At 38.4% G+C, this 11,271-nt stretch overlaps 2 protein-coding genes across 2 annotated transcripts; both read right to left on the bottom strand.

Moving 5' to 3' along the window:
• Positions 1-1,796: 1,796 nt before the first annotated feature.
• tmem165 (transmembrane protein 165) lies at positions 1,797-6,000 on the bottom strand. The gene is made up of 6 exons (XM_014997726.2): positions 5,647-6,000; positions 5,061-5,286; positions 4,783-4,958; positions 4,049-4,231; positions 3,858-3,963; positions 1,797-3,398 (listed from the first exon to the last, which is right to left on the bottom strand). The coding sequence occupies exons 1-6, from the start codon at positions 5,785-5,787 to the stop codon at positions 3,322-3,324; spliced, it is 909 nt and encodes a 302-aa protein (XP_014853212.2). The 5' UTR covers positions 5,788-6,000; the 3' UTR covers positions 1,797-3,321.
• A 1,377-nt stretch (positions 6,001-7,377) lies between these two features.
• srd5a3 (steroid 5 alpha-reductase 3) lies at positions 7,378-10,889 on the bottom strand. The gene is made up of 5 exons (XM_014997714.2): positions 10,602-10,889; positions 9,122-9,273; positions 8,853-9,038; positions 8,655-8,780; positions 7,378-7,820 (listed from the first exon to the last, which is right to left on the bottom strand). The coding sequence occupies exons 1-5, from the start codon at positions 10,823-10,825 to the stop codon at positions 7,561-7,563; spliced, it is 948 nt and encodes a 315-aa protein (XP_014853200.2). The 5' UTR covers positions 10,826-10,889; the 3' UTR covers positions 7,378-7,560.
• Positions 10,890-11,271: the final 382 nt, after the last annotated feature.

Below are 11,271 nucleotides of genomic sequence, written 5' to 3'. Positions count from 1 at the left end.
GATACTTATCAACCCTGAAGTTTACATACTTTAGAACATTAGATTAGTTTTCTTTCCTCTTTTTTTCTTTCCTTTGGTTTGTTATTTTGTTTGTATTTCCTTTTAACTCATGTAAAGCACTTTGAATTGCCTTGTTGCTGAAAATGTGCTATATAAATAAAATTACATTACATTACCTTATGTTTATCAGGATGCATTACGTCACTAAATGAAGACCAATATACTACTTGTCAGTCTTTTCTTAGCAGGACAAGCTTTCCAAAAAAGCAACAGTTAATAAAATGCAGATGCATGCCACACTTTTCAGTTGTTTTTTTTTTTTTGTTTGTTTGTTTTTGCAAAATTCAGAGAACTACGTATGTGTCCAGTTACAGACTACTTAGTTTGGGTCCATCATATCAAATCCCGACAGTAGAAATTTAAATTTGTGGTTGCGATGTGACAAAAGAGCAGGAACATTTTTCAAGGCACTGAAAGGCCTTGTGGCTCATCATTTTTTTTTCCATGAATTTTCCTCAGAGTTAAAATACCACAGTTAAATTGTATAACCTGTTTGTTTCTTGCTAAATTAAAGAGGCCGACGTTATTACAAAACTGAATTTGTAAACGGCCTTTTTCCACAAGAAAGATTACTTGCAGCAAACAACTTTCTACTGGGACACTACTGCCACCTGCTGTTCATCATGGGATTTAACAATCTGTACAGATTTGTTTTTCAAATCTCTTAATAGACAAAAAAAAAATCTAACACTGCATTACGTTTTATCTCCTTTTAATTGTATTGAATAATTCTGTCTGAAATAAAACAGTAAAACCAGCTCATCTATCTGTATGTCGTCTTTTAATTAGCTGCCTGCAACTTGTAACGTTTATATTTTTATTTTCTAAACAAAACACTTTATCTGCTTTATATTACTTTTCACAGATAACCATCACTTGTGTCCCTTCTTTTGATCTCCAACAACAGGATTAATAAAAAAAAACTAAAATATCTAATTTAGAAAAGAAAAGATGAGGAAATTTTAAAAATAAATTATTTGTAATAAACTTGCAAATAAACCTTTATAAACAAGAACTTCCATTCAGTATTGCTTTAGCAGCTCTGACTGGCACAAGTGGGTGAACAAAAAGATGGCTGTAATTTAACTGATATCTAAAATGGTGAAACTCTAGAAGTGATTAAAGTGTGAACTTCATTTCAAATTATTGCAGAGAAAAGCATTTAGACATATTTGTGTATATTTTTTTGTCCGTCTCAATCTGAAATATTCTTAGAATGGATACTATTATGAGCAAAGCTAGTAGTCATGCTAATCAGTGGACAGATCATTATAACGAAAGTAATTTTTTCCACACACTTTCCTGTAACTCTACAGGGACACAAAGTATCCCACCAATGTAACAACAAAGGTTAAACGGGAAATGTAACAAGTCTTTGATTTGAGGTTTCAGCTGCGTTGTACCGAGCACCACAAACCTATTATTGGTTTGTCAATGAAGTTATGTAGACGTAAGAATATTAGAAATTGTTTCTTTCAGGACTCAGGAACATGAGGTTAAATGATATCAAACTCAACCTAGCAACAATTGGGCAATGACATTTGTATTCAGCATAAGAACAGAGGTGAGCATTATTGCACCATTTACATGGATTATGTGTGTGTGTGTATATATATATGTGTGTGTGTGTGTATATATATATATATATATATATATATATATATATATATATAAAGTACTGGCCCCATCACAAAGCCTTTTCCGAGGTTGTTTTGCTGCCCAGAAATGAGACAATACACTTTTTCTTTTTTTATTATTAATCCTAAATTTATAGACATTTCATCAAATCAAACAACTGAAGTATTTCACAGCTGGGTCAAAGCCTGTCAAATATTGACAGCACAACTTAAACCCATTCAGTTAAACCAAAAAAAAAAAAGCATCACACCCCACATACAGAAATTTCTCCCACCTTGTGTACAGCCCACACAACTAAAGTAAATTAAGCTAAATAAATACACAACTTTAAATAAAAAGGGGTAAAACTACATGGTGTTGATGAAGCAACACCTCAATGTTGAGCTTCATATGATTTGTAGGTGTCTAAGATGTAGTGAGTCGCTGATTCTTTACCTAATGAGTTTGTTTCTCCTCCGTTACACGGACCTCATGACCCAATAAATGCCGACTGGCCATTCTTCAGCACAAGCAACTCATTCTGTTCATCTCCACTGAACTGTTCAGAAAAAATGTACCTTAAGAAACAGTGAAGCTTTTTTGTTTGTTCAGAAATAAAACCAAACATGTAAAAACCGTACAAAAACTGTGCTTAGATGATAGAGGTATTGAAGTGGTTTGGGTCGGTCTCTCTGCAGTACAATGGAAAATACTGACTGTATTGTGGTGTAAAACATAGAGAGAGAAAAAACATCTTAGTGGAAATCAAAAATAAGAACAAGTTAGAACAAAAAAATAAAACATTTAAAAGCAACCAAACTATTTCTCCAACAATGTTTTTTTTTTTTTTTTTGCATAACATGGTACAGTAAAGCTTTGATATCTAGATGAAAACCACTGACCCCGATACTCCACGACTTTTTATTTTTACTGATCAGAGTAAAGGAGGTCCACTAGGTCAGTACTGTACCATGCAAACTGAAAGCTGCTAAGTGCCGACAATGAGCCTGCAAAGTGGAGAAAAGGACTGCATGTCAGGTTCAGTTTAACTTTGTGCAAAGTTAAGAGGTCTGCTATCAGGTCAAGTGTAGGGTTTCTTCAACACTCCTTCAGATGTGAATGAAGCTCTTAAGAGCGAGCGACTACAGTTCCTCTTCAGGCTGCAGCCACAGTAACTCAATGATTCTGTTGCACCAAATAAAACGTTAAAATGGGGGTGTTCCTGTTCCAAGATTAATCCGAAGCTCTTTGATGAAAGGTAGAACGTCTCGCTGAGAACGAGTAGCTGCTCTTCCCGTCGCCGTGATGTGAACGTGTTTGAACTTGTGGAGGAACGCACTCCTAGTTTCCTAATTCACCCGAGTCACGAACAGAAGCGGAACAAATGCTTTTCTAGGAAAAGCAGATCTGCACGAGGTGCTAAGACAGACGTTTTCTGTTTTTATTAGAAAGTCTGCTTTTCTACCGTTAAATGATTCTTGGACGTCTACGGCGGAAATAACCTCAAAAGTCAACATGGACGAAAAGCTGCTGGGACTGAGAAATAGACTCCAAATACTGAACCTGAATTAAAGTCTCTTTCCAGCGAGTTGGCCATATCTTACACGTATTTACAGAATGAACAGTTTCCTTTTTGTCCACCAATTACAATCCAGATTCTGGCTTGATGAAAAGGGCAGACAAGGCGAACGCCAGAAATACAATCCCTCCGATGATGGTAACTGTGGAAACAAAAAGACAGTTTCAGGCCGACAGAGTTTTTAAAATGGAAATCAACGATGAATTGAAACTCTACACCATGAGATTTTTTATTTTTTTTTTATGGATGCAGGTTCTCATTCACTTCTGAAAATCTAGAGTTGGATGTGTCAAAAAGCTGAAGCGCTGCAATTTGGTTCTTGTAATTATTTTTTTTATCCAAATAAAGTAAATGAGCAGCGAACAAAAACTCAAAACGAGGTTAATCCTTAATATCTACGGGTGAATTCATTAGTTGATGACATAATCTACATTTAAATAAAATCAATTTTCAACTCCCAGATTTGTGTTTTTTGTTTAATAGAATGAGAGGAAATTGGACACAAACCATTTCTGAGGCTTTTTAAGAAAAAAATAAATAATTTGATTCCTCACAGCCTTTGAGGCATTTCCAACTGGATTAAAGTAACAAAACATCTCACCTGTCCTCACAGAAATCTTCTGAGCAATCATTCGCCCTCCAAGCACAGCCAGTCCTGTACACAAACAGTGGCCAATTGTCCCACCTACTGCAACTCCAAATGGATCCTGGCAATTAAGCATAAAAAAAAGAATAAAAAAATGAAATCAGGAATCAAAGCAGTAATCGGTCACCTACTGCAGCGTAACAAACCTCTCTGGCAGCTAGAATGATGGTGGCCAGCTGTGAGCGGTCCCCCCACTCTGCCAGGAAGGTGAGGGTGAAAGCTTGGATGAAGATCGGTGAGATCAATCTGTGCCACTTCGACTGAGGTAGGGTGGTTCCTGCTCCCGCCTCCACGTCCGGAGTGCCATTGGCCAGCTTGGAGCGCTGGAGCTGGAAATAAAGGAATTAGAGAACACACACACACACCAGGAAAAAAAAAAACCCCATGAGAAATTCAGTTCCATTTCTTGCATGTGAACACTGTTGTTGCTCCACATCTCCACCGGAGTCGATAGTAAATTTCTGGTTTCATCTGCTGCCTGAGCTGAGATAAAAACAGTAGTAAAGGGCCGCACACAGAAGCAGATTCCAGATACGCATTACTGATTGTGCCAGTCAGTAATATAAAGGAACTATAGATTGTTTTTAATGGGTAACTCCAATTATTTTCTTTTTATTGTGAAATATTATTAAGACCCTGTTTTTGCTGCCGCTGTGTTTTCACACAGTGGTGCGATGTCCGCTCCGCTCTCTTTGTGCTGGAATCTCATGGACGGCAGAAAGGCGGAATGATCTTTATGATATGCAAAGCTACAATCTTCTAAATTAAGGTTGAGTCACAAAGGAGAAAACAAGTCACTTTTCCTGGAACATCATTTTTGACAGAACGTGGATAATTCAGAAAAATTTGCATGCTCTTTGAATAGGCAAATTGGACCCACTTCCTCGTCTTTCTTCTTGATCTCTGCTTGCACCTCCTCAAGCTCTTCCTGCCCTTCATCTGGACTCATTTTCAGCCCCTCTCTCAACATGCGCACCCCAAAGATGGCAAACAGTGCAGTGGACACGTAGTAGGTGTAGATTCGAGGGATGATTGTGGTGGCGTAGCCAAACAACACTGAAGAGAGGAGGAAGGAGGATTTTTATTACGTTTCAGAAAGCAATGAAATAGTTGTCCAGGTGGGGAAAGGAAAAAAAAAAAAAAGAGGCTGATGCAAACCTGACAGACAAGTCATAAACCCCAGAGCCAGCATTGCCCCTGCCAGCACGGTGAGGCGGTTGTAACGCATGGCCATGATGGCTGCGATGAAAAAAGTCTTGTCTCCCAACTCTGAGACGATGATGACGGAGAAAGAGGCCACGAAGGCGTGGATGAAACCCAGGTTTCCTTTGATGGAGCCATTCTCAGTAACGATCGGCCCCACTGGATGGGGACTAGTGGCTTTCTGTGAAACAAAACAAAAAACAGCAGTCAAGTTACAGCGCTTATAGAAAATATCCATACTGAATCCCAAACCAGGTCACATGACAACATGAATGAGGAAACAAAACTCGCGAAACTGTCGGTACCGGTGGAAGTATATTAAACTGACCATAACCCCAGTTTATAAGCACTTTGGCAGCTTTGTTGACATAAAATCAGTCAAAAACTATATCAAATTGGTCACTCCGGGAGTACAACACCCGGAAAACGCTGGTGTTTATTGGTTAGCACGCGCTAACTCACAGGAGCTAGCTGTTTCAGAGAAGCTCTCCGCCGACCACGACATAAATGTCTAACTGGGCGTTATAATGTACATTTTTACCTCCTTTTGCGGCTCTTCCTGCACTGCTTTCTGCTCCTCCTGAATGGCAGCAACTCCGACCGACAGCAGCAACACGGCGGCGAGCGGAAACAGCAGACTTCTGTTAGCTCCTCCATCTCCTCTTCCCAACATCACAGGCATTATTACTACCGGAAGCGACCCAACACGAGCTGTAAGACTGTCTCCTATCCCGAAATTCACTTCATTTTGCCCTAAACAAAACAAGCAAACTTCATTTTTACAAACTATTCAGTACCCGGGGTTACACGTCACGATGAAACCAACTGGGCCAACTCAAGAGGGAAGTTGTAATGTCGCTCCAGCATTGAGTTAACAGAGCCGACACCTGATTGGACAGCGAAAAATAATGACTTTCTACGTATGTGATGACGACCTGAGTGGAGAATTCGGTGATTGGACAGTTTCTTTGTCGGCATTAGCTCAAAGTTAAAGGTAATTTGTTGTGGAGCAAAGTTCAAATAAAAGCTACGTATTAATTAGTGTCGGCTGGCCAACAAGTCAGTATTCTACATATGAGCCCACTACATTGAACGAGAAGCAACCCTGCCACATGCATAGCTTTAGCACACCTTACGGTCAGCATGACCCAGGACTGTTTGTGGTCTCTTTCACAACACTTACTTCTCTCCAGTTCTTTTTTCAAGATGGCCCATTCAGTCTGGTGGAAGTTTGAACAGTCCAGTGATATCCAGTAATGGTACTTAATGCATAATTTAGCCTGTACGTGAATGTTTTCTCTGCAAAAAGAAGCCAAACCAGTCTCACCTTCCAACTGCTACTCCTGAGCAAGGTCTGGGCCAGCTTGAATTTAATCAATTAATGCTAAATAATGTTTTTTATTTATTTACTGACTGTAGCATTTAAATCATTGGTCAGTGTTGCAAATTAAATTATGTGTTAAGTTTTGATAAAATGCAAAAAGTCAGAATGATCAAAACCACCATGACTGCGTAAATGTTTGTTCAGCTCCTGTAGCCACTGACATGCGATCCGGAGAGCTCAGTTTACTCACCGGTTGCACGGGCGAAAATGAGCCAACAGCTTCTCTGATGTAGGTGTAATTTTCAGAGTCTGAAGACAGAGTTAGCATTCAATCGCCTCTAGAAAATAATTTTGTTGTATTCTTTTACATGCATTTTCTAAAATCTGTTTTATTTAAACAGTTCTTTCTTTATTCGACCTGAAATGTAAAATCCCACCTCATCAATATGCATAAACGGCACTCTTGAAATTCTCTTACGGTGTTTGGTATTTTTGTGCCACCAAGAGGTTATTAGTGGCCTCCGACTGGACAGGCAACCTGGACAAAACTTTCTGGAAGCGCATTAGAAAAAGCAAACTTATTTACCCTCAGTGCCAAAGCAACAGCAGCCAGCTTCAGACTTCACACCATCTTCTTTGTTTGTGGTGTATTTTAGTTACTGTGTAACATTTCGGGTCATTTATTTTTGTGAACAATCAAACCATTCTTATGTCTACTAAAAACAATTTTGCAAACTTCTAGTGATCAGCTCTGTACCGCTGTCCAGACTGGTGCACAAAACTTCACAGTTGTCGCCCCTAAAACTATGGGATCGATTCTCCCAGCACATCAGCGAGGATCCAAACCCATGCTTCTATATATGTATGAGAGGATTTTTTTTCCTGTCATTTTAATATTTTACCATTCTTTGGTGTTTTATTATGTTAATGTAAAACACTTCACATCAATGGCAGTTGTTTTACATCTTTATAAATAAGTTTGAACCTCAACTATAACAAGATGGAATGTTGTAGCAAGCAAAGACATGTTGGCGTACCATAAAACAAGATCTGACAGTAATAACACTAATTTAAGGTCCATTTTTTGAATCTCATATCAGAATTTGCAGTCTATTTACAGTTGCACAGAGCTCAGAGCACAAACGGTATAAATGCTCTTCTGTGCTTTGGGTACGACTCGTACTTGCTGACGTAAAGGTCGTGACAAAGCTGTCCTGCCAGTGCCTGGTTGAAGAGCACGTAAAGGACCACCAGCCACCAGGTGAAAGAGAACCCGCCGAGAGTGAAGCCCAGCGAGACGTAAATGAGCAGTTCGGCGAAGTAATGTGGACACGAAACCAGCTCGAACCAGCCCCCCTCTGGCACCCGGTGAGCCAGAGTCTCCACTCTTCCTAAAAGGAGAAGCAAACAGGTCAAAGAATGCATTTAGGGTTTTCACAGCAGCTGCAGCAGAACATGCCTTCTCGTTCGTATTAGTAATGGTGGCTGCGTTGCTCTTTTTGTTGCTTTCTACACTTCTTTGTGACAACTAAGACATGTTGTCTATTTTAACTTCAATACTTCTGTCTTTTTTAAAAATTATTACACTTACTTTGCCCTTTCATCAGATTTCATTTCAGATTTTTCATCATAATATCAATATCTTAATACATTTTTTTTTGGCCCACTTAAATCATTAATAACCGTGTCCTCTGCCAAAGCCGCTTTTTCTCAGCCCTACAGTATACTGTGTCTCTTTGGCTAAACATTATTGCACTTTTATTGACTTAGATCAGCATTTTCTGGTGATTTTTCTGATTCTGACCCTTCGATGTAAACCGTTAAACTAATTGAACCTTTAAAAGTGCTTCACATACGGCCTTTACAAACTGATCCTGTTATCTCTAAGAAATCCACTATTCTGTATTTCACATGTATCAAAGCAGCAATTTTTGTGATGCAGCTGACAGCATGAAGTGAAAATGTGTACCTCACTATTCTTTGTTCAAGTAAACAATATTTCAATAAGTTAAAAATATACTTTGCAAATGAACACTTTGTGTAATGAAGGCTTGAGAACATTTGAAAAAAATTCAAATGTATTAAGATATTGAGATGAAAAATTTTGATGAAAGGGCAAAGTAAATATAATAATTGTGTTTCAATGACACCTAAAGTTTCTTCAGTCTGTTTAAATGTGTCAGTAGTTGGTAGAGTTAAATAAACTCCGTCTCTCACAGACTGACCTGACTTTCCTTTGCGAAGCCTGGCCAGCAGGACCATAGACTGATGCTGCAGGAGAGAGGCCGCGATGAAGAGAACAAATCCGGCCCCACGAATCCAATCCGAATGAGAGAGGAGAGTCCCAGGACCTAAACAAGAAGCATAAGCATTTACATCACCATAGCAGAATGGCACATGACAGTATTAGTAGAGAATCTAACCTTTTGCCGTGAGATCCGAGCAAAGCACAGTCAATCCCAGAACAATGTAATAGCCCAGGCCAAACAAATACTGCACCAGATGCATGGCCCCATCAGAAAACACGCTGACAAACAGACACTCCAGCAGCCTCCTGAGGGAGTGGACACACAGCAGCAGCAGCACCAGGACTGTGGACAGCTGCGGGGCTGCAGAGAGAGAATCCCCCCGCACCCCATCAGCGAGGATCGGACAGGAAATAAAAACTCCTAACAGATAAGAGATAGTTTACCTTGGCCAAAAGAACTGGGTACACCAGTTAAAATCTCCAACATCCCAGTCAGCCATGGTGGGTAAGACTGGAGCTGGTAGATGAAGTTGAAAGACAACAGGAGAAGGAAAATATTCCAGCAAACAGAGATGGCATAAAAGTGCCAAAACCACCTGTATGAACGGAACATGTTTAGGTAGTGGTTTTGTTACGTCAATCCGCGTTTCCCCATCAGATATGGTTCCCCCTGCGTCTTCTTGCTGCTCCGCACCGCCCAGGTGGCAAAATACGCGCGTGCTCACTATGAGCACTGAGAAAGCACGTGCTTGTTTGGCGTTCTTCTCTGGGGAACTACGGACACCGTGAAAACTCAAACAACATGTTTCGGCAAAGTTGTCACACTTTCTTCATGTTTTGGCGTGAAACTAATAGTAATAATACTAATAATAATTACATATATATGTCACAAATATATATTATTTTTATATATATATATATATATATATATATATATATATATATATATATATATATATATATATATATATAATAAAAATAATATATTTTTCCCCACTTCGATCTCAGGGCTTCCAGTCTATCTATCTATCTATCTATCTATCTATCTATATATATATATATATATATCTATATATATATATATATATATAGATATATATATATATCTATATATATATATATATATATAGATATATATATCTATATATATATATATATATATATATATATATATATATATATATATATATATATATACGCAAAAACGTGAAGAAAGTGACATCTTTGCCGAAACATGTTGTTTGAGCTTTCACGGTGTCCGTAGTTCCCCAGACAAGCACGCCGAACAAGCGCGTGCTTTCTCAGTGCTCATAACGAACACGCGCTTATTTTGCCGCCTGTGTGGTGCAGAGCGGCAAGAAGACGCAGGGGGAACCATAGACATCAATACTTAATGTCTATGGGGGGAACCGTATATTGACGTAACACCTTCATTGAGCTAATGTCAACCGAAACAGTTCTGTTATTTATAGTAAATGAACAATTAACTCATTTTTCATAATATATATATATATATATATATATATATATATATATATATATATATATATATATATATATATACTGCTCAAAAAAATAAAGGGAACATTTCACTTTAATTTTGTGTGTGGCTCCAAATCCAGGCCTCCATTGGTTAATAACTTTGATTTCCATTGATGATTTTTGTGTAATTTTGTTGTCAGCACATTCAACTTTGTACAGAACAAAGTATTCAATGAGAATATTTCATTCATTCAGATCTAGGATGTGTTATTTGAGTGTTCCCTTTATTTTTTTGAGCAGTATATATATAGCCTGCCTACCTCATACCATGAGAGACTATATATATATATATATATATATATATATATATATATATATATATATATATATATATATATATGTCTCTCTCTCTCTCTCTTTTAAATTAATAATAATTTGTTACCGTTTCGGGACGTCAAACACTCGCAGCCACTCTGCACGGTGCAGCGTCTGTTTGGTTTTTCCGTAACGAATCAGATCCTGAAACAGTGTTAACAAACTGGACTTCCGGTACTCTCTCGGTAGCTGGGCTGAGGCTTTGTGGACGCTAAAAGCTACAAGGAAACACAGAGCCAGAAATAACCAGCAACTATCTATCAGACTAAGGCTGAGGGAGCTCCAAGTCATGTTTGAGCTCAGCTGGTCGTGGACATTGTTTTGTGCAGCGCAGAAAAGGGACCCCCGGAAAACGTTGACGTGCTAATAGTTCCGCTGTAACATAAAAATTCTGAGGTTGTGACTCCAGAGGGCGCTCTTGTTTCTCTACCGTTCACGTTCTTGGTTCTTGGTCATCATTCTGTCTGTGTTGACCAGATGATGAATTTTTTTATATTTTGTCACGTTACATCCTTAAACCTCCGTATATTTAATTGGAACTGGATGTACAAATGAGTGCAAGTATGTGAAGTGGATAGAAAATGATACAGATTAAAAAAAATAATTATACGTTAGTGCATGTCAAGTTAATAGGAAATACAGTTTTGTTTTCAGCAAACAGCTTTGCAACGAAGCATGGATTTCCATAAGTGGTGTCCAGAAAATGCATTTCTGCATTTTTGGATGCATGGCAACCA

This window comes from Poecilia mexicana, unplaced genomic scaffold (assembly GCF_051168715.1).
Source record: "Poecilia mexicana isolate PSO_F unplaced genomic scaffold, ASM5116871v1 scaffold_4, whole genome shotgun sequence".
In the NCBI taxonomy this organism is placed as follows: Eukaryota; Metazoa; Chordata; class Actinopteri; order Cyprinodontiformes; family Poeciliidae; genus Poecilia; species Poecilia mexicana.
Note: the sequence above shows the minus strand (reverse complement) of the source record. Positions and strands in the feature narration are given on the sequence as shown.

Excerpts from the sequence above, each read along its gene's own strand:
- srd5a3 (XM_014997714.2), bottom strand. The coding sequence starts at position 10,825 with ATGACTTGGAGCTCCCTCAGCCTTAGTCTGATAGATAGTTGCTGGTTA. Across the intron at positions 9,039-9,121 it reads ACCCAGTTCTTTTGGCCAAG|CCCCGCAGCTGTCCACAGTC; the intron begins GTAAACTATCTC and ends CTCTCTCTGCAG. Across the intron at positions 8,781-8,852 it reads CTCGGATCTCACGGCAAAAG|GTCCTGGGACTCTCCTCTCT; the intron begins GTTAGATTCTCT and ends CTTCTTGTTTAG.
- tmem165 (XM_014997726.2), bottom strand. The coding sequence starts at position 5,787 with ATGCCTGTGATGTTGGGAAGAGGAGATGGAGGAGCTAACAGAAGTCTG. Across the intron at positions 5,287-5,646 it reads AGGAAGAGCCGCAAAAGGAG|AAAGCCACTAGTCCCCATCC; the intron begins GTAAAAATGTAC and ends TTTGTTTCACAG. Across the intron at positions 4,232-4,782 it reads TCAAGAAGAAAGACGAGGAA|CTCCAGCGCTCCAAGCTGGC; the intron begins GTGGGTCCAATT and ends CTTTATTTCCAG.